Source organism: Chiloscyllium punctatum, chromosome 46 (genome assembly GCF_047496795.1).
Source record: "Chiloscyllium punctatum isolate Juve2018m chromosome 46, sChiPun1.3, whole genome shotgun sequence".
NCBI lineage: Eukaryota > Metazoa > Chordata > Chondrichthyes > Orectolobiformes > Hemiscylliidae > Chiloscyllium > Chiloscyllium punctatum.
Window position 1 is genome coordinate 50164839 of NC_092784.1, and position 26542 is coordinate 50191380.

At 40.9% G+C, this 26542-nt stretch overlaps 1 protein-coding gene across 6 annotated transcripts in view; it reads right to left on the bottom strand.

The window, feature by feature from the left end:
- The window catches only part of LOC140468034 (dedicator of cytokinesis protein 7-like), a 171426-nt gene that overhangs the window by 29641 nt on the left and 115243 nt on the right, over positions 1-26542 (bottom strand). For all 6 annotated transcript variants that reach the window (XM_072564199.1, XM_072564198.1, XM_072564197.1 and 3 more), the window contains 13 exons: positions 25810-25905; positions 23108-23248; positions 22746-22859; positions 18727-18897; positions 17480-17616; positions 16020-16189; positions 15082-15236; positions 11919-12101; positions 10665-10791; positions 9508-9592; positions 8301-8397; positions 6171-6305; positions 4877-5029 (listed from right to left, as the gene is read on the bottom strand). In XM_072564199.1, coding sequence (XP_072420300.1) covers positions 4877-5029; positions 6171-6305; positions 8301-8397; positions 9508-9592; positions 10665-10791; positions 11919-12101; positions 15082-15236; positions 16020-16189; positions 17480-17616; positions 18727-18897; positions 22746-22859; positions 23108-23248; positions 25810-25905 — 1764 coding nt within the window. The remainder of the gene's footprint in view (positions 1-4876; positions 5030-6170; positions 6306-8300; positions 8398-9507; positions 9593-10664; positions 10792-11918; positions 12102-15081; positions 15237-16019; positions 16190-17479; positions 17617-18726; positions 18898-22745; positions 22860-23107; positions 23249-25809; positions 25906-26542) is intronic.

Sequence of the window (26542 nt, forward strand, 5' to 3'; positions counted from 1 at the left end):
ACTTTTTTTTCAGTTATTTTCCTTAGGCTTGAGGCTATTTCAAGTATTAATATGCAAGACGAACTTCCAGTATACACTGTTAAAGTGTGGGTGTACGTTTATTCATAACGAGTGGGCGATCAAGGTTAATTTCTTCTGCTGACACCACAAGTCTCCCCCCATTCTGTTAAGGACAATGCATTATATTGAAAAATAAAGGCCACTTTAACTTCCAGATTATCACCAGCAGTAACCACCAATACACAACTTGGTATCAATGAATCACCAATAGTGAAAGTGGTGTGACCACTGAATTGCAGAATTACATGTTGCTACTTTCCAGGTACTGCTACTGGCTCCTTTCTACGTCAACAGGGCTAAAGTAGGTCCTTGTTCAAAGTCATCCCTGTTTAATGTTACTTTACCATGTTTTGGTCCCCATATTTAAAAAAAAACTGTTCAAAGGAGATTCTCTAGGCTAATCCCTGGGATGAAGGGTTGACTTACCAAGAACAGCTAAACAGGTTAGGCCTTTAGTCAGTAAGGTTTAGAGGAATGAAGGGTGATCTTATTGAGATTCTGAGCATACTTGACATGGTAGATGTTGAGAAGATGTTTTCACTAGTGGTGCAGTCTTGCAATAGGGACATTATTAAAGAATTACTAAAGACACATTTAAAACTGAGATGCGAAGGAATTTCTCCTCCCAGTAGGTAGCGAGTGTCTGGCATACTCCACTCCAGAGTCAAAGCGTCTAGATCACTGGAAGTATTTAAAGAAATGTTCCATAGATCTTTGAGCTATCAAAGAGTTGATGGCTATGCTGAGCCTAGGGTTAAGTTGAGTCCACCATGATCTTATCGAGGGGGAGGACAGGCTTGATGGGCCAAATGACCAAATTCCGTGCTTATTTGTTATGTTTTTGTGCTATATGGATGGCCTGTTTTTGCATCCTGCAACTTTGTTTAGTGTACAAAATTCATTTTAACACTGGTTCCTGCATAACCAATAGGCACCCACCCCAAATTTCTGACCTCAGAGTCATGCCCTCCTGCCCGCTGAAATAACTCATGTACCACTTACTCTGCTTGGATTTGCATTCGTTTTCAAGATCCAGGTTCAATCCAAAGCTGCAGCTACAATGGCATGGAAGTGAGAAGCTAAGTGGTTCCAATGTGCTGGGGCTTGTTTAATCCATTATTTTCCTTTTAACTTCATTCACGCGATATGGCATCACTGCCTAGGCCAGCATTCATTGCCCATCCCTAATTGCCCAGAGGGCAGTTGAGAGTCAACCCTGTTGCTGTGGGTCTGGAGTCACTTGTGCAACAGACCAGGTAGGACATTAGTGAACCAGATGGGTTTTCCTGATAATTTCTGGTGGTTTTCTGAGTCATCATTCCAGGTTTCTTTTGAATGCAAATTCCACTATCTGCAATGGGCGGGAACCCAGATCTCCAGAACATTACCTGGGTCTCCAGATTACTAATTTAGCGATAATACCCTTAGACCATCACCTCCCCATTAGCCTGTATTTAAATAACTTTGAACTCTATTTCTGCCTTGCTGCTCTTCTCTAATGCCTTGCTCACATCGGAAATTCAGTAGAAAGAGGTAAGTGAGCCCTTTTAAAAATAATGAGGCACCAGAAGGATCAGTCAGCAGGAGGATGGTAAGCAAGATCACTGATGAGAGGGAGGGAACTGTACTATAGCCATTAAGTACATTTTCTTTCATAATTTTAAGCACATTCTAAATTTAATGTCATTTACTATTTCAGAATGTAGCACTGCAACACATTTCAACTTTGAGGGTATAGTGTTTTAATTTTTTTTTGCTGATAAGGAAGTCCCTCTAGAATGCAATTAAAACTGGTTCCCATGGACTTTCACTGAAAAGGCATGATTACTAAGAGTATAGCCATAACTTTAAGTGAAGATTCATTGTACATGATGCAAATTAAACAACCAGATAACTTGAAATGATGAGAATTAATTTGGGGTTAACCCAGCTTTGTGATCAGTTCATCAGTTCACCAGAACAATTCTGTTTGGGGAAAAAATGTACAGAATCATAAACTGGTCTACCATAATCTACCATTCAACATTGACTTGGCCACTCAATTACTCTGAGCACACCACTGTCACTTTCCTACACAATGCATAATTTATCCTCTTTCAATGCATCTATTTGATTAATAACATTAATAACCTGGTAGAATAGACACACAATGGACAAACAAGTTCAACCTAAATAAATGAGGTAGCATATTTTGGTATGCAAAGTAAGTAGGTCACATGACCTGTAAGGTGAAAGTCTAGGGTGGGGTAGGAGAATAAATATACCAATCACTGTAAGTGGCAGCACAAGGTCAGCAAGGCCATTATAATAAAAAAAAACAAACCAAGCATAAGGATTTATTTCTTGAAACATTATTGAACAAAATGGAAGTTATACTGAACCTGTATCAAATCTTAGACCACACCGAGTACAGTTCTGGGTCACCATGTTTTAAAAAGGATGAAGAGGGCATAAGGAAAATTTACACGGATGATACCTGAAACGTGCACCGTGGATATACATATCAGAAAAGAATGAAAAGGCTATGTCTCTTCTATTAGAAAATGACTCAGGGATGACCTATTAGAATTCTTTAAAGTTATCAAAGATTTTAATAGATGAGACACAGACAATATTTTCTCTCGTGGGGAAGAGCATAACTAGAAGGGACCACCACTTCTATTGTAATGAAAAAATGCAATAGGAAATGCAGAAGAAATATCTTTACCCAAAGAGTTGCAAACAATTTGGAACTCTCTCCACAGGGAGCAGTTGAAATGAATTGTATGGATGCATCTAAGGGGTGTCTAAAAACCCGCATATGAAGATGAAGCGAATAGAAGGTTACGCTAATAGTTTAAAATAAGGAAAGACAAGTGGAGAGGCTTGAATGGAGTATAAACACTGGCATTGGCTGGTTGGTCTTAATATCCTATATATGCAGTAGTCATTTAGAAGCTGAATGCACCACAGAGAAATACCTTGGCTACTTAATGTCTTATAGGTAGACAGGGTAATGAAGGCAGTGTTTGGCACACTTGCCTAATTGGTCAACATATTGAATGTAGGTGTTTGGATGTCATGTTGCAGCTGTACAGAACATTGGTTAAGCCACCTTTGGAATACTGTGTTCATTTCTAGTCTCGCTGCTTTAGGAAAGATGTTATGAAATTTAAAAGGGTTCAGAAAAGATTTACAAGGATGTTGCTGGGTTTGAGGTATAGGGAAAGGTTGAATAGACTGGGGCTGTTTTCCCTGTAGCATCCCAGGCTAAGGGATGACCTTATAGAGGTTACAAGATCATGAGGGGCATAGGTAGGGTATACAGACAAGGTCTTTTTCCCAGGGTAGGAGAGTCCATAAGTTTAAGGTGAGAGGGGAAAGATTTAAAAGGGACATAAGGGGCAACTATTTCATGCAGAGGGTGGTGTGTGTATGGAATGAGCTGACAGAGGAAGTGGTGGAGGCTGGTACAATTAAAAGGCTGCATTTAAAAGGCATCTAGATGGGCATATGAATAGGAAGTATTTAGAGGGATATGGGCCAAATGCTGGCTAATGGGACTAGATTAATTTAGGATATCTGGTCAGCATGGATGATTTGGACTGAAGGGTCTGTTTCGGTGCTGTACATCTCTATGATGATAAATTACTCATCTTGGTCATTCAATACATAATTCATTGTCAAAAGGCATTTTCTTGGTCACCTCATCCATTCAGAGCATCATCTATTTAATATGTTAAGTACCACTTTGGAAGCCTGTGCTGATTGGAACAATCACACATGTACACAGTGAGTAAGCAGAAGGCTGTAAATGGATTGTTTAGGAAAGGGTTTCTCTCAGAAATATGAATATGTACGTTAGAGTAATTCCAAATTAACCAAATTACTGATTGGTTATCTTGTAATAACACATTCTTCGGCATCATCAGACCTGCATGTCAAAGCTTGCAGTTAAACCCCACCTTAAGGTCAGGATGGAGAACGCTGCAGAAATTTTCTCATGCTGTTTCAACATTGTCACATTAAGGAAAGTATGAGTTGAATCTGAACTACATTACCTCAATTTATAACCGAACTTGCAGTTATACAGTGCTGTTCAAAGTACTCAACAGCAAACAGAGTATTTTCAAAATGCTGTCACTCTTGTAACATAGGGAAACAGAATTTAGCTTGCACACAATCAATGAGATGCTGACTAGATTATCTGTTTTAATGATGCTAGTTGAGGGATAATAATTGGGTGAGAGAGCTCCCCTGCTCTTCTTCCAATGATGCATTAGGGTTTTTATGCTTACCTGAGAAGGCAGATAAAATGTCAGTTTTATATTCTATCCAAAAGACAGCATTTCCAACAGACAGGCCCACGCTTAATACAGTACTGCACTGAAGTATGGTGATTTTGAGCTCTCAAGATTGAGAATACAACCAGTAAATTTCTGACTTGGACACGAGTGCTCTCACTAAGTTACAGATGACACCTCAATTCTATTCCAGAAGTGTGAACTAAGCTAAACTATAAAAGTGCACTCCTTGCTGTGCCAATACTGCAGTTTTGCCATTTCACACATCAGCTCCTCCTTATGGTGTCTTGAAGTGAGAACTTAATGCCAAACGAGGGCAGCTTTCTTCTTTCGATTCATGAGTAAAGAAAGCAGAGCTATTTTACCTGTGGATAGAGGCAACTTTCATTTCACTGTCAGAATTAAAGCAAATCCATCAGGCTCCAGACACAAATGTGAATTGTTTTACCCAGTTTTATCATTCAGCTTACTGTTCTTAGAATCAATACTCACTCTCCACTGTTTCACACAGAAAAGACACAAAATGTACTTACATTGCCAATCTCAAAGTTTTGCCTCATCAGAAGGTAGAGCGAGGCGCTGGCATGTGCTCGGATAGTTCCCACACTGCTGCTGCAGTGTCGCAGAAGCCTTAGACAGAGATCAGCACAAAGTTCAGTGTCCTCCTCAAACAGCATTTCAGGAAACTACAGAAAGATAAGCAGGAGAGCAATCAATCAGTAGATTGAGGGGGATCAGCTTAGCATCTCCTGACAAAGAACCAAGTCACAGCTTCACAGCATGTTAATGCAGGAATGACTGCTCATTGACAGGGTTAAACTTGCATTTTGCCAACAGGTCAGGCAAAACCAGAAGATCCACTGGCTTTGAGACTCAAATATTCATAGAGTTCCTACAGTGTGGAAGCAGGGCATTCAGCCCATTGAGTCCCCAGTGACCCTCTGAAGAGCATCCCATGTCCTTACCCTATCCTTGTAACCACGCATTTCCCATGGGTATTCCATCTAACCTGCACATCCCTGGACATATGGGCAATTTAGCATGGCCAATCCAACTAGCCTAAACATCTTTGGATTGTGGGAGGAGCACCCAGAGAAAATCCAGGCAGCCATAGTCATAGAGATGTAGAGCACGGAAACAGACCCTTCAGTCCAACTCATCCATGCTGACCAGCTATGCCAATCCAATCTAGCCCCACCTGCCAGCACCTGGCCCATATCCCTCCTATTCCTATACCCATCCAGATGCCTTTTAAATGTTACAATTGTACCAGCCTTTACCACTTCCTCCGGCAGCTCATTCCATACATGTACCACCCTCTGCGTGAAAACGTTGCCTCTTAGGTCTCTTTTATATCTTTCCCCTCTCACCCTAAACCTATGCCCTCTAGTTCTGGACTCCTCACCCCAGGGAAAAGACTTTGTCTATTTATCCTATCCATGCCCCTCATGATTTTATAAACCTCTATAAGGTCACCCATCAGCCTCCGACGCTCCAGGGAAAACAACCCCAGCCTATTCAGTCTCTCCCTATAGCTCAAATCCTCCAACCCTGGCAACATCCTTGTAAATCTTTTCTGAACCCTTTCAAGTTTCACAACATCTTTCCGATAGGAAGGAGACCAGAATTGCACGCAGCCCTGGGGAGAATATGCAAACTCCACACAGACAGTCACCCAAGGCTGGAATCAAACTCGAGTGTCTGGCCCTGTGAGTGCCAATCACTGTGCCACCCACATAGATGCTGAGGGTAGAAAAAGTACTGGGAAGTGGAAGCAATTTTCAACAAAAATAATTCATAAAATTCACAAAGGTTGATTATGCTTACCTTAAAGACCAATGCCCGCTGTGTGGCAAAACAGTGTTGCAGAAAGTGGGCACTCTGGTTAGAAGCCATGGCATGTAGAATGACTTTCAGCACTCCACTCAACACACTCTCTTTTGACTCCGACACCATAACTGTCTGAATAACCGAAAACAATACAATCATGACTTACTACATACTGGAACGATGTCCAGCTAACTGCAATCCAACTTGATGATTTGTTAGTTCATTGGCACAGTTAATATAATTAATTAACCACACTAATTCGGTCTCTTAAATTTCACTTTCCCAGCATTACCTACTCATAGTTAATGCTTCTGACAGGGGGGGGGCAAGTGAGTGGAGAAGAGGACATAAAGACCTTACAAAGAGATCAGTTAAATCAGTGGGCAAAGATCTGGCAAATGGAATAATATATAACTAAGTGTGAAACTGTCCATTTTGGACAAAAAAAAAGTATATTATCTGAATGGTCAGAGGTTGCAGAGAGATCTGGATGTCCTAGTGAGTGAAACGCAGAAGGTAAGTATGAAATACAGCAAGTAAACAGGAAAACTAATAGAATGCTATGTTTTATTGCAAAGAGAATTGAATACAAGTGTAAGGAGGTTATATTTCAGTTATACAGGGCACTGAAATTATCACATCTGGAATTCTATGCATAATATTGATAACTGTATCTATGGAAGGATATTAATGCGTTGGAAGCAGTTCAGAGAGGTTTACTAGCCTTAGAGTGAGTAAATTGCCTTATTAGGAAAGTCTAGATAGGTTCGACCACTATCCTCTGCAGTTTAGAAGGATCAGAGGTGACTTAATTGAAACATACAAGATCCTGAGGAAACTTGAATAAGTGGGTTTGAAAAGGAAGCTTCCTCTTGTGGGAGAATCTACAACGAGAGTGCCTTGGGAATTCCCTTCCTCAAAAGGCAGTAGATGCAGAATCTTAAAATATTTTTATGGCCAAGTAGATAAATTCTTGATGACCAAGGGGCTGAATAGAGGTGGGGGGGGGGGGGGGGGGGGGGGGGAGCGTAGGGAGTATGTGGAAATGTAAAGTTAAGGTTAAAATCTGATCAGATTGATTGGCGGAGCAGGCTTGGAGGAACAAGTACCCTACATTTGTTCCTTGTTCATATGTTCAAATCATTTACTTCATTCTTAACTAAGTACTCATAATTATTTATTTCATCCTTTACATATCATTGGCCCTCCAATGGCACAAACCTATACCACAGCAGATTCACTAAACCCATTCTATCCTAAATGTGAGGCTGCTTCTGTTTTCCAACTCATATCAACAATGTTGCAGCAAACCCTCCAACCCGTTTTATATAAAAACAAGCAGCTTCAATACCAATCATCCACAGCAAGGTGAGGGTACAGAAAGCAAGTTGTCCTTTACTCTCATGTAACACAAGCTTCTTAGATTCTTACCTTGGCACTGCCAGGAATTAATCATGGACTCCCTATAGTGTGGAAATAGGCCATTTGGCCCGACAAGTTCACACTGACCCTCCGTGAATATCCCACCCAGACTCATTCCCCTACCCTATTACTCATGGCACGGTGGCTCAGTGGTTAGCACTGTAGCCTCACAGCAGCAGGGTTCCAGGTTCGATTCTGTCCTCGGGTGACTGTCTGTGTGGAGTTTGCACATTCTCCCTGTGTCTGCGTGGGTTTCCTCCCACAGTCCAAAGATGTGCAGGCCAGGTGAACTGGCCATGCTAAATTGCCCATAGTGTTAGGTGCATTGGTTAGAGTGAAATGGGTCTGGTTACTCTTCGGAGGGTCGGTGTGGACTGGTTGGGCCGAAGGGCCTGTTTCCACACTGTAAGGAGTCTAATTTCCCATGACTAATGCACTTAGCCTAATCATCCCTGAACACTGATTTCGCATAGCCAATTCTCCTCAACTGCAGATCTTCGAATTGTGGGAGGAAATTAGAGCACCTGGAGGAAACCCATGCAGGCACACGGAGAATGTGAAACCTCCACACAGACAGTAGCCCAGGGCTGGAACCGAACCCAGGTCCCTAGCGCTGTGAGGCAGCAGTGCTAACCACTGAGCCACCGCGGCTGAAATTACTCCCATAAGCCAACAAGCCAGTCAAAAGAAACCCTGTTTCTTTACCTGAACAATAATTTCAAGTACATCCAAAACTATGAGGTTAGCTTCAGTAACCAGATTCCCATCCACGAGGGTATCATGCTCTAATTCAGCCTTTGTCCTGTGGAGGCAGAAAAAAGAGAGAGACTGAAAAGCATCAGCCTGTGTATCCCACTCAAATAGATATATAAGCAAATCTGCCAGTTGGAATACAAGCAACAAGAGAACAGGAGAAATCTATTTTATTCATCCTCCAGCAGCCTGTTAGCCACAAAAGCTCTTTCTATTCCTAAGTCTTTGTGGTTTTCTTCACATCCTTTAATATCTGTCACTTCAAAATATCTATTTTCCTTTTAAACACTCTCATTAACTCTGCATCTTGAGCAAAGCGAAGTAAACACAGAAACAACAGAGGCAGCTGATTAAATGGCTTCAACTGGCTTGAAAAAGCAATTAATTAATTCCTGCAGCAGGATGGAGGAACTTATGGAGATGATTAATACTGAAATAAGGAAGGTGAGCTTATTCTTATTTTCAAAGAGGTATCTGAGCTGGGGGAGGTTTCGGTATGGGGAGCGAGGACTATGGTCACCAGATTTGAGTGCTAAGTTAATCGAGCAACTGATCAACTCAGCATCTGTAAAACCTGAGTAAGCAAAGATGGGGATCGTAATGAGAAACGAATTGGTTAGGAGCGAGTAGGTGCCAATATATCACAGGTAGGGATAAGGGAGTGATTGAGCAAGATGATGGCTGCAGATGTATTCTCGTCAACAGAATGCTGAAGGCCACGAAGTTGGGAGTCATAAAACACAGCATTATAAGTTTATGCCCTTCTTCTATTTTCCCGTACTGAAGCCAAGAGTCATTCCCTTTGTGACATTAAAAATCAGTTCATCTCAAATCTGCTTCTCCACCAATAATAACCAAGTATACGCACTATCATCATAATGTAGACTCTTCACTCCAGATTTACGTTAAACTTTCGCAGGTACTGTATCCTTCCAGAGATGAGGCATCCAAAGAAAACCCAATATTATGGGTGCAGTCTAACCAGAGCTTTGGATAATCCAGTCATACCTTTCAGCTTTCATTTGTAAATCTCCTGTGTGGTGAAACCTCTTTGCTCTAAGAAAGACTATGCATGGTTGTAAACCAACTGATAATCGAGGGGAGGTGTGGGGATTGAGAGAATGTACAATATTCCCATTCTGCAGGAGATTTCACATACTTGTCGACTTTATCAGCATTCTGCTTCCAGTGAGTGATATTCTTTCGCCAGCGAACATTTTCTTGGTTTCCATATGGGCTCCTCTCTACAACAGATTGGAAAATATTTGATTTTGATCAACTGTCTCTGTACTTAAACCAAAGAAAAAGGTGAACATATTAATTTAAAATACATTCAAATGGGTTATCTCACCTGAATCATGTATTTGGTTCAATAATGACTAACATACATTCCAACTGTGGGAGGAAATTAGAGCACCTGGAGGAAAACCACACAGGCTCGGGGAGAATGTGAAACAAGGTTGAAACAAGGGGCTACGAATTGAACTGCTGTTCAAAACTGTGCGCCAAAAACAGGGTCACAGAATCAATTAAGCAATTCTGCTCTTTTTGACCTGCACCACAGAATGGAGACGAGAGCTGGAGTTTGATAAATTGCTGACACGGCAGAAAGTACTGATATTTGACTTTTGAATAGTATCTTATATTCTAATTGGAGATCTCACTTACAGGCTGTCCCATATTTTCAGGGATGTGACATTAGAGTGTGAACATCAAGCGTTGTAACCAGTGACTGGCATTCCAATAAAGGTCAGAATAAAGAGATAGAACAGTACACTCTAGCTTCATTTAGCCAGAAAATGAGAAAGAAATGAGATTGATTGGAAACGTGCACTGATTGGCATACATTTGACATTAACGTACTGTCAATTTCTCTGCCTCCGCCCCAGTGACTCAGATGGTTAACTTGTTGAAGGGGTAAGCAATTTGGGAGGTTGCAGGATAATTCCTCTCACTTGGGTTCTGCAGTTAGTCTCAGTGCATCTGTGGTACAGAAGGGAAAATCAGTTGGTGTGCTCCACGGCTACCAGTTACTTTTACTTGGAGGGGAGGGATGCAGGCACTGAGCGAAGGACACTCAGTCCCGGTTTCATGTGAACAATAGCCACTTAAGTATGGCACAGAATAGCAGCTAATGCCTGTGGCGCATTACTGCAGTCAGAATCGCTTAAAAGAGGTGGCGAATTGGTTTGAAGTTCCACTGTAATAAAACAATGGTCTGGCATAAAATCACTAATCTGCCACATGCAAACAAAGGCAATGAGTGAATGCTCAAAATGCATTTTAATGCAGAGAATTTAAACTGAGCTTTCTTACCACGGCTCCGACGCACCATCTCTTGCCGAGCTCCGACAGTGCCAAGTATGGCCTCTTCCAGGCGTGCTTTCATATCCTGGGATTTCTTAAATGTCAGGCTGTTAATCCGCTCAAAAGATTTCTTACCCTGAAATCAACACACCAGAAACGTTAATTTAAGGAACTTGCTGAGATTATGCTTTGTGGCAACTTGCCTTGTGTTATTTGCAGAAATGCAGGCACATCTTCTGTGGCAAGAGACAAGTAGACAGGGAATTGTGTTTTCTTACTACATCAGCCTATCAGCACGCCAATAATAATTCTCCCATAAAGTAATCCTGCCTATGAATGCAATTGGACAGACACAACATACTAAATCTTACAGCAAACTGGTTCCTACAACCTGCACAATTTTAAATTCTATTTCAATGGAATTTTATGGTCACATGTTTGGAAAACAGAGCTAAATCTTAATTGAATGACAAACATGTCTCACGCCAGATCCAACTCGGAGGATCCCCCCAGGCCATAAAGTAAAAGGATAACTCAAAGCTCAAATATTTCATTAAGAAACATTTACTGTAAAACATAGCAAGGAGGAAAATGGACAAGCTATGGAGAGGAACACAAGTAGGTAATGATGAGATAATGATCCTAAGCCTAAGGGCTAGAGGAAACAAAGGCACCAGAGCCACAGGTTATCCTGATCAACACTCAAAACACACGAGGGAATCGCAGGCAGATTCACTTCAAAGTCCCTAAATTATCTGGGAGAATGCATTTATGAAAGAAAGAAGTTACTCCTGTAAACAGAATGGAAGTAAATGGTGAGGAGCTGTTCCTCCAACCAGAATGGTTGTCTCGCCTGTTTGCTGTTGATAGACTCACTAATGTCAGTACTGACATGAAACAAATTGCGAGGGAGCACCTTCTGCCAGGTGCCAGGAGTAGGGATCCAGGAGGGGTGGGGGTGCAAAGACAGTCTACAGCCACAATTGGCAGGAACATTGAGGCTTTTTGATGAGATCAGAAGGGGTCTTTGCAGGGATGTGGCAGTGCTGTCTGTTGGGTCCCACTTGGGGATAGTGGTGGTAGGAGAAAGCAGGAAGAAGACAAGAGGTGAGGGTTTGGGCAAGGTGAAATGGGGATAATATATGGAAATACATTGTCTTAATACACTATAAATCAGAATTTGGCAAATTCTGAAATTTAACTGCAGCCACAGATACCCACTCACACATCACATCACATATATCCACTGTTCTGCATGCTTACTTTATACTCAAAGCAGGAGATGCAGAGATACAGCAAGTCCAACAGTCTGTTTAACTGGAACACTGACAGGTCAGTGAACCATTTCTGTAGGATATCTTCATCCGCATTCTTCAGGACCCAGAGGAAACAGATGAGAAGGATGCGACTTGATTCGGCTGACAGGGTGGAATACTGCCGGCTGGGCTACAAAAGCAGAGAAACTTACATTACAGGTCAACCAACTTCATCATCTATTACATCTAAGAGTTCAGTAGTACTGTATGCAGTTGGGCAAATGATATGATTGTTTTTAGAAAGCCTAGTAATTTAGTATCATAGAATCATAGAGTTTTTAAAACATGGAAGAAGGCCCTTTAGGCCAGTACGTCAGCATCAGTCATCAAACGTCCATTTCTAACACCATTTTCCAACATTTGGCCTGTAGTCTTACGGTATAGTTTTTAAAATGCTCGGCTAAATGACTCTTAAGTGTGTTCTCCAACTTCAGCATTAATTTTTATAGTGCAACCAAAGAGAACATTTACAATTACACTATTACAACAAGTGGATAGATGATTTGCTAGCTTATAGAGCAGGGTGTTCAAAGAGGGAAGTATTTTTTAGGAGGTCTAATGTTTTCCGCCTGTCAGAATTTGGAATCAATTTCAGTATAGCTATGGTTTTGCAAAATTCACACTGAGGATTAGATCTGTCCCAGATTCTTGCGATGTTTTCTGCCTATCAGAAAACATCACAAGAATCTTTGAGAGACCCAATCCTCAGTATGAATTTTGCAAAACTATAGTTATACAGATTTTGATTCCAAATGCATAATGGATAAATGTACTGGGACAAGGACATCGACAAATGGCGGGATGGACAGGGATATCAATTTAACTATGAATACAATCTGGAACAGTCAATCTGTCTGAGAAACACCAAGTACTTGACTCTCAAAGAGGCTGCCCAGCAGAGTCATAGAGTTGTACAGCATGGAAACAGACTATTCAGTCCAACTCATCCATGGTGACCAGATATCCTAAATTAATCTAGTCCCACTTGCCTGCATTTGGTCCATATCCCTCTAAACCCTTCCCATTCATATACCCATCCAGATGCCTTTTAAATGCTGTAATTGTATCAAACTCCATCACTTCTTCTGACAGCTCATTCCATACACGCACCACCCTCTGTGTGAAACAGTTGCCCCTCAGGTCCCTTTTATATCTTTCCCTTCTCACTGTAAACCTATGCTTTCTAGTTTTGGTCTCCACCACTGTGGGGAAAAGACCTTTGCTATTCACCCTATCCATGCCCCTCATGATTTTATAAATCTCTATAAGGTCACCCCACAGTCCCTGATGCTCCAGGGAAAACAGCCCCCACTTATTCAGTCTCTCCCTATACACAAACCCTCCAACCCTGGCAACATCTTTGTAAATAGTTTCTGAACCTTTTCAAGGTTCACAACATTCTTCCTATAGCAGGGAGACCAGAATTGCATGCAGTACTCCAAAAGTGGCCTAATCAATTTTCTGTACAGCTGCAACATAATCTCCCAACTCCTATATTCAATGCTGTGACCAATAAAGGCAAGCATAACAAATGCCTTCTTCACTATCCTATCTACCTATGTCTTCACTTTCAAGGAACTATGATCTTGCATTCAAAGGTCTCTTCTTTCAGTAATACTCCCCAGGACCTTACCATATAAGTCTTGCCCTGATTTGTCTTTCCAAAATGCATCAACTCGTATTTATCTCAAATGAAACTCCATCTGTTACTCCTCGGCTCATCTGATCAAGATCCCGTTGTACCCTGAAGTGACCTTTTTCAATGTCCAATACACCTCCGATTTTGGTGTCATCTGTAAACTGACTAATCATACATTCTATGTTCACATCCAAATAATTTTTATAAAGGACAAAAAGCAGTGGACGCAGCACTGATCCTTTTGGGACATTGCTAGTCACAGGTCTCCAGACTGAAAAACAACCCTACACCACCACCCTCTGCATTGTACCTTTGAGCCAGTAGCTAGTTCTCCCTGTATTCCATGAGCTCTAACTTTGCTAACCTGTCTACCATGAGGAAACTTGTCAAACACCTTACTGATCTGCATATAGATCACATTCACTGCTCTGCTCTCATCAATCCGCTTTGTTACTTCCTTAAAAAACTCAATCAAGTTAATGAGAAACGATTTCCCACGCACAAAGCCATATGGACTATCCCTGATCAGTTCTTGCCTTTCCAAATACATGTAAATCCTGTCCCTCAGGATTCCCTCCAACAACTAATGTCAGGTTCACTAATGTCCCACCACTAATGTCAGGCTCACCGGTTTATTGTTCCCTGGCTTTTCCTTACCACCTTAGTGGCACTACGTTAGCCAACCTCCAGTCTTGCGTCACCTCACCTATGGCTATCGCTAATACAAATATCTCAGCAAGGGTTCCGCAATCACTTCCTTAGGTTCCCACAGTGTTCTCGGGTACACCTGATCAGGTCTCAGGGATTTATCCATCTTCGTGCGTTTTAAGACGTCCAGCATCTCCTCCTCTGTAATGTGGACATTTTTTCTAGATGTCACTATTCATTTCCCCATGCTCTCTATCTTACATGTCCTTCTCCACAGTATATACTGATGCAAAATACTCATTTCGTTTTTCTATCTCCCTGCTGTTCCTTGCTCATCTTTAAAGTATCCTATTCTCTGACAAGTTATCCTTTTGTCCTTACATGTATTTATAAAATGCCTTTGGATTCTTCTTAACCCTATTTGCCAAAGCTATCTCATAAGCCTTTTAGCCCTCCTGCTTTCCCTCTTAAGCATACTCCTACTGCCCTTAAACTCTTCTAGAGATTCACTTGATCTCTACTGTCTATACCTGACATATGCTTCCTTCTTTTTCTTAACCAAAACCTCAATTTCTCTTGTCATCCAGCATTCCCTACACCGATTGTCTTGCTCTTCACCCTGATATGAACATACTGTCTCTGGACTCGCGATATCTCACTTTTGAAGGCTTCCCATTTTCCAGCCGTCCCTTCAACTGCGAACATCTGTCCCCAATCAACTTCTGAAAGTTCTTGACTTAAGTATATTTAACCAGTTCATTGTACAGAACGAAATTTTTAAAAACTCATCCAGCTGCTCCAACAATACGTATCAATGTCCTACCATAACTGGAAGCTGGAATGGGGAGCTTCTATTTGGGTGGGGTACAGGCGATCCTGCAATTGCCATGGCAATTGTCTGACTGATCATGCTGCTGTTCTCAGCGTCCATTTCATCCATCGCTGAGGCAGTGAGCCGGCCCTTCTGGTTGCCATTTTCTGTGGGGGAGAGGGATTTGTTTTAGAAACTTATGCAGACCTTAAGTCAATCATTGTCAGTTTGTCAGGATATAACATGGAAGGACAGTAATCACCACTTACAGACACTCCTCAAAACACACAAACCTTTTCTTCACTGATTATAATCCTATTGATTTTTAACTCAACCTCCATCCCTCATTTTTTACCCCCCATTCAGGTTTTCTAAAGGCTGAAATCCTTTAGTTTTCCACCTAATTTCCCTGATCCTCACACCCTTGCCCTGATAAGATTTCTTATTCTCAGATTTAGATAAATCTCAAATTCTTTTATGGCCTTGCTCCTTTCTACCTGCATAATCTCTTCCAGCCCCGCTACCAACAAAACTTTCTGTATGTTACTACTTTGGGTCTTTTGTACATTCATGATGTTCTTCCATCCATCAGTGGTCTCCATGTTTTCAACTGCTCAGACTTTACCTCCCTCTGCTTCTCTCCTCCTTGAATAGACTGATTAAAACCTCTCTCTTTGACCAGTTGTTTACCTTAGTTTCAAAGTCTGTTAGAGATTCCTTCTGTAAAGTCAGTTAAAAGATGTTATCCTACGTTAAAGTAGTTAGATAAATGCAAGCTAATATTATGGCACTTAGCTTTTTATGCCAAGACTCATGTCTTCACTGAACTGTAGAGAAGATCAAATCCACAGAACACTCTTGTCCTCAAACACACCACTCTCTAAACTGCTGTTAACCCTGATCCTTCATGATGTTGTGCCCCCGACAGACCCTGTAAAGTCCTTTCCTACCTGCAAAGTCATACAGCTGTGGCAGGGTGTCCATGACAATGCCGATTAATGGTAAATACAGCTTTGCAACATGGGCTTTCACCTCGCAATCAGCATACCGAGGGTCTGCATCGTGGCTGCACATTAGGTTGTGGACTGCACCGATTGCTTTTTTATGCAGAAAGAACAATCTGGAAAAATAAAGTGTATACACACACGCACATACAGGTTAACCAATCCACAGACTGCAACACCAAACCTGCCAATGGCCTGCTAGTATTGTCACAAATAGTGGATATTCCCATTGTTATACTACCTCTGTTTGAACCACGACAAATACCTCACAGTTGCAATTACATTGTGCATTGTATGTTGTTATGCCTATAAAACTAATGTTTACAGAGACACGTGTTCTTATCTGTAAGGGGTTATCAGGTTCTAGTGGGTAGCAGTAAGCCACAACATTTCCTACACATTACAGCCAAATGCAATTGATGGCACACAATGTTGCAGCTACACATTCTTTGTGGCACTCAATGTGAGAGCAGACCTTTGTTCATTTGATACAATATCATCACATTTAGTGATGCTGGAAAGTTTACATTTAGTTACTGCTTTCTTACATCCCTGGATGTCCCAAAGGCTTCACATACAACAATGGGACTAGATTAGTTTAGGATATCTGATCTGCATGGATAAGTTGGACCAAAGGATCTGTTTCCATGCTGTACATCTCCAAGACTCTAATTACTTTGAAATGCAGTTTTAATTTAACAGCCAAACAAACAGCTGTTAATTTGCACATGGTAAATCCCACATCTATCAATGATATGTTTTTCTTTTAAATAAGGCTCGACTGTAGGATAGCTTTAAGGTATACAGCAAGACTTCCACACTGTAAGTAATCTAATCTAATCTAATCTAATCAACTTGTAAGTGAAGTACTGTGAGACTTGCTGGGAGAAGTTTTAAGGCAGTACACTGGTGCAAATTTACAGTCAAAATTGCTAAAACAGTACAATACAGGATCGGAAATTAGGAAAAGGAAAATCTGCATCCCCTGATGTGTCAGTAAACCACTGATTTCACTTCTTTTCACTCAGTGGCTGGAGCGGCACAAGCATGCTCTTTCCTCAATCTTTTCATCTCTTTTTTCCAATGGCTTTGACAGTTCTACTCAAAGCTACAGGAGGTATTAAGGATTGTCCAGTGTTGTACTCAACAAACTAAAGCTCCCAGTATGATCCTTGAGAACCAGCAGCAATTCGGGGGCTATCAAAGCCATGCCCTATCCCTAGTCTACATTCACAGACAGAGATTTCTAGATAGTAATTGGGGATCAGTTTCTAGGCCAGTTTATTGGTCTCTACATTGACATTAATACACCAGTGCTCTAAAAGGGATATCTGTCTGAATGTTCAACTCCACATAAATATCGTTGCCTTCACTCTGTTTAATCAGTGAGAATAAGTAGCTTTTACCCTTCAACATCAGGTTCTAGGATCAAGGCTAGTTCAGTCAGTAGTAATCCCACGAGAAAGTGCTGTTGTCGAAAAGGCACGGACATCTCAAACATGTTGGCTATCTTCTGATCCTGTAGTGTGGAGAATCCTGAACTCTGCAGAACGAAGGAGAATCCCAGTCAAGAGCAAGTCAAATATAGTTCATGAAACATGTTCTCACATAAGAATTTTACTTCCATGTATTTTTGTAGAAAAGCATTTAGTCCCTATTTAGCACCATTCCATTAATGATTAGTTTATAATTTTTTTTAAAATTATGTCTTAATTCATCTAACAATTTATGCTTAGTTGATTAATAAGATGTGCAAATCACCTGGCTCTCAAGAGTTCAGCCAGCCACATTACAAAAAACAGCCAAAAACATCCACTTGCCATTTTTACCAATTGGACCAAAATTCTAACTCACCTTGTACACTCATGCCCATCAGGAAGGGTTGACAGTGTAGGACACATAGCTCACATGCAACATATTTGAGACTTCAAACCAAGGATCAACCACAGACTAATCTGCTCCAAAGGAACTTATAGTCTGTACTACTTTTAGGATAGGATATTCACAACTGCTCAGTATGGATAATAATTACATCAGTGATCTCAAAGATGCAATAGTTTAGACATTAAGCAAGTCAGTGAAGATCAAGACATCTACACTGAAGGTATAAGGTGCACTTCATTGTACTGGATTTGCTGACTTCAGCTAAGCAATTGGCCCAGAATAAAAATAAAGATAATAGCAGCCAGTGTTCCTCTTGTTGAAGCTAAATGTGATTTACACAGTCTTTCAGCTAGATCTCTATCTTCTGGTAGCGTCAAAACAACCAATTATAACCCCATCCCAAATTATACCTGAAAGAAGCTAAAGAGAAACTCCGTTTGTACAGTGAAGACAATGGAATATATAACACAGGAGGTGTTGACTTGTTGTGCTTTCCCTTTGAAAGACATGTCTATTAATCCCAAACACCACTGCTCTTTCCCCATAGCTCTGCATTTTTTTCTCCATCGATTTATTCAAGGTCTTCTTGAGAATTATTACTGAATCAGCTTTGGTCATTCTGCCAGCCAGTGCATCCCTAATCATGATAATTTGCAGGGTAAAATAAATTCTTGCTCAGAATGTGGTTCTTCTTCCATTTACCTTAAATTTGCATTTGAACTTCTTATTGGTGCCACACTACTTAAGTCTATCAATGGAGGAGGCTTACCTGGGAGGTGGCTGAAGAGACTGAAGGGGATGGGGATGCAGGAGGAGACAGGGTGCTGCATGGGAGATTTAGCGTTATGTAGTGTTCATGGCTGCAGATAATTCGAATGAAATCCAGTCGTAGAGCTATGAGGGCATTTGGATTCTGTGAATTCTGTAGTTTATTACTGACCTGTAGACAGGAAAAGGGGAAGAAAAATACAGAAGGCATTAATTCCAACCTGGAATGACATTGACAGTGAGCTACCCCAAGGTACAAAAACTCCCCTCACCTTGTCATCACTGAGACAGAATCTTGGAATTTTACAGTATAGAGGTCATTCGTCCCACCTTGTCTGAACCAGCTCCCAAAAGAGTTACCCAGCTCGTCCCATTCTCCAGCCCTATCTCCACAGCCTTCTAAAGTCATCACTTTCAAATATGTATCTAGCTCTGTTTTGAAATCTCCTATGGAATCCGCCTCGACCACTATCACAGGCAGTGCATTCCAAACCCTAACAATTCTCTGAGTAAAAAAGTTTCTCCTCATCTCACTCCTAGCTCTCTTGTTGATAATCTTGAAATTGTGACTCCAAGTTACTGGTACACCGATCAGTGGATGCAGAATATTCTTCTTTACCCCATCATAATTTTGAACACTTCAATGAGGCCATCTCTTAATCTTCACTGGTCCAAGTAGAAGAAGCCCAATCTCACTATACTTTCCTTACAATCTAAAATCCCTTATTCCTGGTATTATTCTCATAAATCTCCTTTGCATTCTCTCCTAGGATTTAACGTTCTTCCTTAAATAAGGTGCCCGGAACTGGACACAATATTCAAATTAAGGCCTGACTATTAATAATTTGTAGAGGTTTAGTAGCAATTCCTTGCTTTTTGTTTAGACCTTTACTTATAAGTATCCTTCAAGCCTTCTAACAACTTTTTCAACTTGTATGATCAGAGAATTATGTGAACCCTGCAATCCCTCTGCCCATGTACACCCAAAGTTATACCATTGAGCCTGTCTTGTCGCTCCATTTTTCTTCCACCATAATGCATTAATTCACATTTCTCTGCCAGGTATCCGCCCATTTGGACAACTTATCAATGTTTTCTGAAGTTGATCAGCATCACCCTCACAATTCACTATTCTTTCTAGCTCTGTATCACCTGTTAACTTAGAGATATTGTTCTCAACACACATTTCCAAATCATTTATACATATCAGAAAAAGGGTTCCAATACCAATCCCAAAGGAACAGCACTTTCAAGTCGTCTTCAATTTGAGAAATGCTCATCTGTGCCTACCCTTTGTTTTCTATCTTGAAACCAATTCCTAATCCATGCTGTCAAGGACCCATCAATCCCAAAAGAATCTAATTTGCTAATGAACTTGTCATGTGGCACCATATCAAATGCTTTCTGGAAATCCAAATATACAACATCCACAACACTATCCTCATTTATTGCTTGCATCACCTCAAAGAACTTAATCCAACTGGTCAGCCCTTGACAAAGCCATGTTGATTGTCTAGTATTTTTCTCTAAATATTTATCTTATCCCACATTATGGCTTCCATAAATTTTCCTGTGACTGATGTCAAGCTGGCAGGTTTGCAACTTTCAGAGTTATCCTTTGCCCCTTTCTTATGTAACGGTGTCACATTTGCAATCTTCCAGCCTGGGATTAATCCAGTGTTCAGAGAGTCCTAGAAAATTTTTGTCAATGGCCCGCAATTTGCTCCCTTACCTCTCTTCAGTAATCTTGAATGCATCAAATCAATTGATGTAGAACCAGAATAGTTAGTTAGGTATTTCCAGACCATAGCTCAGTATTAATGAAAATCAGATCTCCTTTACTACATGATGGGAGTTCAACTTCTGGCCTGTACTGTACATGACAAGATCAGATCATGGTCAACTTCTAACAACCATTTGATGAAGGACAAGACCTGAACCTTTACTCAGATGAGAATGTACACAATGTGAAATATTACAAGTGCATAGTTCCTAACATTACTCTCAATTCCAAAGTTCATAAGCGACTCTTGTATGCACTCAAATAATTAGTGCCCTCTTACCCAGTTATCCTCAAACTTAACTGACACAATTACCAGAGCAGAATGAAGAAAAAAGAATTATTTGTGATTTATTTACTGTAGAATTAAAAATACGCAGATTGACAAATTTATAGAAGGTACATTACAGATATGTGATATTAGGTAATGCCTTTTTTTGCTATATTACTCTCCATTTTTACAATTTATTGATGATGTTGCAACTATACAGGACATGTGTCAGGCCACTTTTGGAATACCATGTACAATTCTGGTCGCCGTGCTGTAGGAAGGATATTTTCAAATTTGAAACGGTTCAGAAATAAATTACAAGGATGTTGCCAAGGTTGGAGGGTTTGAGCTATAGGGAGTGTGTGAATAGACTGGGGCTGTTTTCCCTGGGGCATCAGAGGCTGAGGGTTGACCTTATAGAAGTTTATAAAATCATGAGAGGCATGGATAAAGTGAACAGTGTTATGAAGGTGTAGAAAGAGGAAATGGCAAGGACAACAACAGTGTGCTGAACAATTTAAAAATATAACATTTGGTTGAAACAAATAGCTGGTTCTGCATTGCCATGGAGCAAAAACAAATTCAAATTCAGCCAATCAGTTAAATTATGCCTCAGATTCCAAAATCCAATCGAATTTGAATTTTACTGTTTGGGATGACATCAAGCCAATGAAATGATCTGATGTTTTGGGGTATAAAACCGGACATTTTGAACAGTCAGGGGGAAAACAGCAAAGGGCAGCCAAGCAAGAAACAGATTGCTAGCAGAACAGCTCTCTGAAAGGTACCCGTCCAAAAGAAAGTTGTGCAGAAGACCGAAGAAAAGACAACCCAGAAAAATCTAGAGTGAAATCTACAAAGGAGAATCGACAGAGCTTGCTGGCTTTGAAAAGTGATTATTTTTCTGCAAATCTTAATCACGTTTTTTTCAAAATCGGACCAGTATGATAGAGGCGGAGGTAAAAGATAGGTTTCAGAGAAAGATGTTGTAAATAGGCAGAATGAGCTACCAAAGGAAATGGCGGAGGAAGGTACAATTACAACAATTAAAAGGTACCTGGATGGGTATGTGAATAGGAAGAGGTTAGAGGATATGGGCCAAATGCTGGCAAATGGGACTAAATTAATTTGGGATATCTGCTTGGCATGGATGAGTTAGACCGAAGGGTCTGTTTCCATGCTGTATATCTCTATATGGACAATATTCGCAGCAGGGAAATCTCAATGTCATTTGTCAATCAAATTAGCTGTTGTCTGACCTCTTCACATGACCTCAACAACTCAGAAAATAGAATTTTCGAAGGGAAAAAAAGTGAAAAAAAATTGGCAATGGATTTAGAAACAGACAAATGTTTAAACAGAACTATAAATGTTCCGATTCTCAAAAGAAAACGTCACTGACAGGGCTATTGACCCTTGTTGTTCCCTGACTAGATACTGACTGACCAGCTGAGTGCTCCCAACATTTTTTTATATTTCAGATTTTCAGAATCCATCATGTTTTGCATTTGCGCTATAAATGAAATGTCTTTGTCTGCACTGATGTCCTCCAGCTCCTTCATTCTTGGTTAAGTGCTCAGCATTCATGTGCAATCTGCATCAGAGTCAAACATCAAGGTACAAATATCGAGGCGTGAAAAATTAGATTTATTATTGTAACAGACAAGGGATGAACTGTATTAAAACCTTCAGACTCTCGTGCATATTTTAGTTTTGACTGATGTTTAAATGTGCTTCCACCTAGTGGAACACCAAAAAATAACAGAAATCTTGTTATGTACAGCAACTTGAGTTATTTTTGTTTTTCCAATTTCTAGCAGGATATAGCAGCCCCAAGTCTCAGATAAATGGATATTCCTACCCAAGTAAAATCATCCAGAGTTACACAGATAATCAAGTCTCTTGCATGCAATTTCAGGGGCAGAAACTCAGCTAGCAATTCCAGTGGCTTTAGTACTCAAGACAATACCTGTTTGTAGTACATGCGAATGAGGCTGAAAACATATCCTCGGTCCATCAGGGAGAGTAAGTCATTGAGAAAAAATGCCAAGCTGGTATTCAGCCGTTCCACCAATTCAATATCCTGAAAGAGATGCCCATAAACACAGAAGAGGAATATCACAAATGCTCATGACACCAAAAACATTCAGAGCATCAAAAGTTGCTTTCCAAAACAAGATCTCGTAACATTCTGTGTAGGTTACAGTTAGAAATGCGTAAACATGCAAACACTGTTGGAGAAATCCAACCAATCCCCTGCTCGCTGGAGTTCAGCGACATGTTTAATTTGTGTAACATGTTACATTACACTGAAAACAGTGCAACACTTACCTTCTGGAACCTGCTGACAATATCTGAAGTAATCATGCTGGCTAAAGCTGTTACATCATCCACAAATCTCTCTGGGAATCTCATTTTCCTCAGGGCCTCAAACTTGTCTGAAAGGTGGAGATGATGGCCCATACTTTTTACCTATTTCAAACAGGCACAAAATCAGCAAACTAAAAACAAAGTCTCTAAAACCATTCTTGTCCAAGGGTAAAGAGAAGGAGAATATAACTGCACATAACTCTCATACTCATTTATAAGCAGCCATGATGTTTTACACAAAGTGATAAAATAAGTCCTGTGTTCCTACGCAAGCCCTATGTTTGGGGCAGCACAGTGGATAGCACTGTTGCCACACAGCACCAGAGATCCGGGTTTGATTCCAGCCTCGGGCAACTGTCTGTGTGGAGTTTGCACGTTCTCCCCATGTCTGCATGGGTTTCCTCCAGGTGCTCCAGTTTCCTCCCACAGTCCAAAGACGTGCAGGTTAGGTGAATTGGCTGTGCTAAATTACCCTTAGTGTGCAGGGATGTGAGAGTTAGGTGTATTATTCAGGGCTAGATATAGGGTAGGGGGAATAAGTCTGGGTGACTCTTCAGAGGGTTGGGGTGGACTTGTTGGGCCTAAAGGCCTGTTTCCACAGTGTTAGGATTCTAAAATAAAAATAAAGATTCTCCGTTGCTATGCAATAGAAGGTATGACTCGATTCCCCATATGGTGAGATGCTAATTTCAAGCAGAACCATGGGGAAAATGTTGACTGATGAGGCTGGCACATCCTTATTGTTCTTTTTAGAGGTGAAACACCAGATGTGAACAAATTAGAACACCTAATGTAAACGGAGCCAGAAACTCAAGTACAAAAGCACAGCATCGTTAAACATGGGATGCAAGCCAACCAAACACCTCACTAAATTCCCAATCTCATCCCTGGGAGTAATGATCAAGGCAGAATGAACAAGATCAAGCCATAACTGCAGTTTTCTGTCAGCAGTGTGTTTTGGCAGTCTGTTTAACTGTAGAGGGATTGATGACTGAGCCTTTCTTATCTTCAGCTAGTATTAACACAGGTTCACTTTCCAAGAGTGACTCATTGATTATCAACAGCAAGCAAAACTGATTATCCAATCCATAGTCCTTGAGGTACTATTGTACCGGAGAGACCAGATGGAAGCCCGTTTAACTTTTCCTACTACCTCGGCCACCACTCCTGTTAGCAATGGTCTATGAGTAATTATCTGTGTGCCACTGGTGATAAAGGCAAGTCCAAATAGAATTGAGCAAATTTAAATAGAAAACTTACACAATAGATCATTTTTCACAAAATTTAAGTATTTGTCTCTTCTGTTACCTTTCATAACCAAAACACAGTTATTCACACCGATTTTGCATAATTGACCTGCAGTGAAACTGGGTAATAAAACATTGAACAGTACAGCACAGGAACAGGCCATTCAGCCCACCATGCCGTGTGTCGACCACGATGCCAATCCAAACTAATCCCATCGGCCTGCACCCAGTCAGTCCCCTTCTATTCGCTGCCTGGTGAAACGCCTTTTAAATGTTGATATTGTTTTTGCCTCTTTCACCTCCACTGGCAACCTGTTCAGGCACCACCACCGTCTATGTAAAAATCTTTCCCTGCACTGCAGTAACTCCACAAAGGCTGGAATCCAGTCACCAAGTCACCCTTTATGTACACATGGAGAGTCCTTGACACTGACCCAGCCCCTTCAGAGGCAACTCCCAGAGCGAACAGAGCCTCTGGCACTCTGGTTTTTGTCAGATAGAGCTTCCTGGTTGGATCAAATTAACAGCCCCGGGGGATCTGACAGACGGGACGGTCCTGTGTAATGGAGGCAGGGGGGATGGTGACCCAACAGTCACTGACAGTCCCAGTGTAATGGGGGGGTGAGGGGATTGTCAATCGGTGACAGTCCCAGTATAACAGGGGTGGGAGGTTGATCTGACAGTCACTGAAATCCCAGCATAATGGGGGGTGGTGATCCGACAGTCATCGACCATCCCAGTGTAACGGGGGGAGTGGGTGGTGATCTGACAGTCACTGACAGTCCCAGTGTAATGGAGGGGGGGCAGTTTATCCGACACTCACTGACAGTCAGGGGTTGTCAGTCGGTGACAGTCCCAGTGTAACAGGGCAGTGGGGGGGGGGGGGGGGGCGTTTGTCTGTCAGTCAGTCTCTGTGTGATTGTTATCACAGCATTCAGTTACAGTTTCTTTGGAATGGATACTGTGTGAGTGAGACCCTGTGTGATATGTCAGTCAGTGTCAGATCTTGTGCTGAGTCAGTTCGTGACTTTTTTAGGTAATGGTGAGATGCCTAAGTTCAAGATAAGAAAGTAAAGTCTTGTGTTAACATTTTCTCATTGGGAACTATTCCAAACACTCACTGAGAGGAGAGATAACTCCTGCAAAGTTAAACAATCTATTTTTGCCCATTGTCAAGTTCTGATACACTGCATATCCTGTTTTTAGTACATGTGGGATGTTTGTGAATAATAATAAATCTAACTGAACAATTGCAATTTTCTCATAAAGCAGGCTATTTGCAGAATGAGAAACACTCAAATGTTCTTAAGTAGTTCCTTAGATGTCAGACTTTGAGTCATCAATTTTCTGCTCCACTTCAGATTAATTGAGTGAATTGGTATGGCACAGAAATATTGAAACATCACCAGTGCTTACCATAAGCTGGAAGAAAAACCAAGCCTGTTGTAAAGCTGCCTCTCGCACATTGGTGTTGCTGACAACCCACTGTAAGGCGAGCTCCTCATGCAGCAACTGCACAATACAATACAATACAATAGTTAGAAAAACAGAGAGATCATTTGAACATATTACATTCATTTTTTATTAATTTAGTAAAAGCGGGATATTAACTAAGAGGCCACGTTTAAGGACAAATCTAAGATGGTCTTAGATACATCGGAATTTTGACCTGCCAACTCCATTCCAATCTGCAAAGTTTCTTGGCTGAGTTTACTTGCATCACTTTAGACTTTCTAGGCTTAATAAATTAATTTATACACAGCTCCACCTCAGCAGCACAATAATATGTCATCTGCTATAACTATATGAAACAGTTGCAACATTCGATTTACTATCAATAACAGCAGATGAGCAAATACATTTTGCATTTGTTTTGACTGAATATTGGGAGGGCTCGCCACTGATGTGACTCAGATCTGTGCAAGTGCTGCTGGAAAATGGTGTTCCCATGGTGTAGGAAAACTCTTTATCAAACATAAAGGCATCACTTCAACCTTGCATCTTAATGTAGCACCAACCAATGATAATGAATGGATGCACCATAAAAGCGAAGCTCAGTTGGATTCAAGATGTCGGGGATTAAGTTAAATGTAAATACATGTTGCCAGTTAATCAAATCTAAATTTCTGCCTATCATTAAAGAATCTAT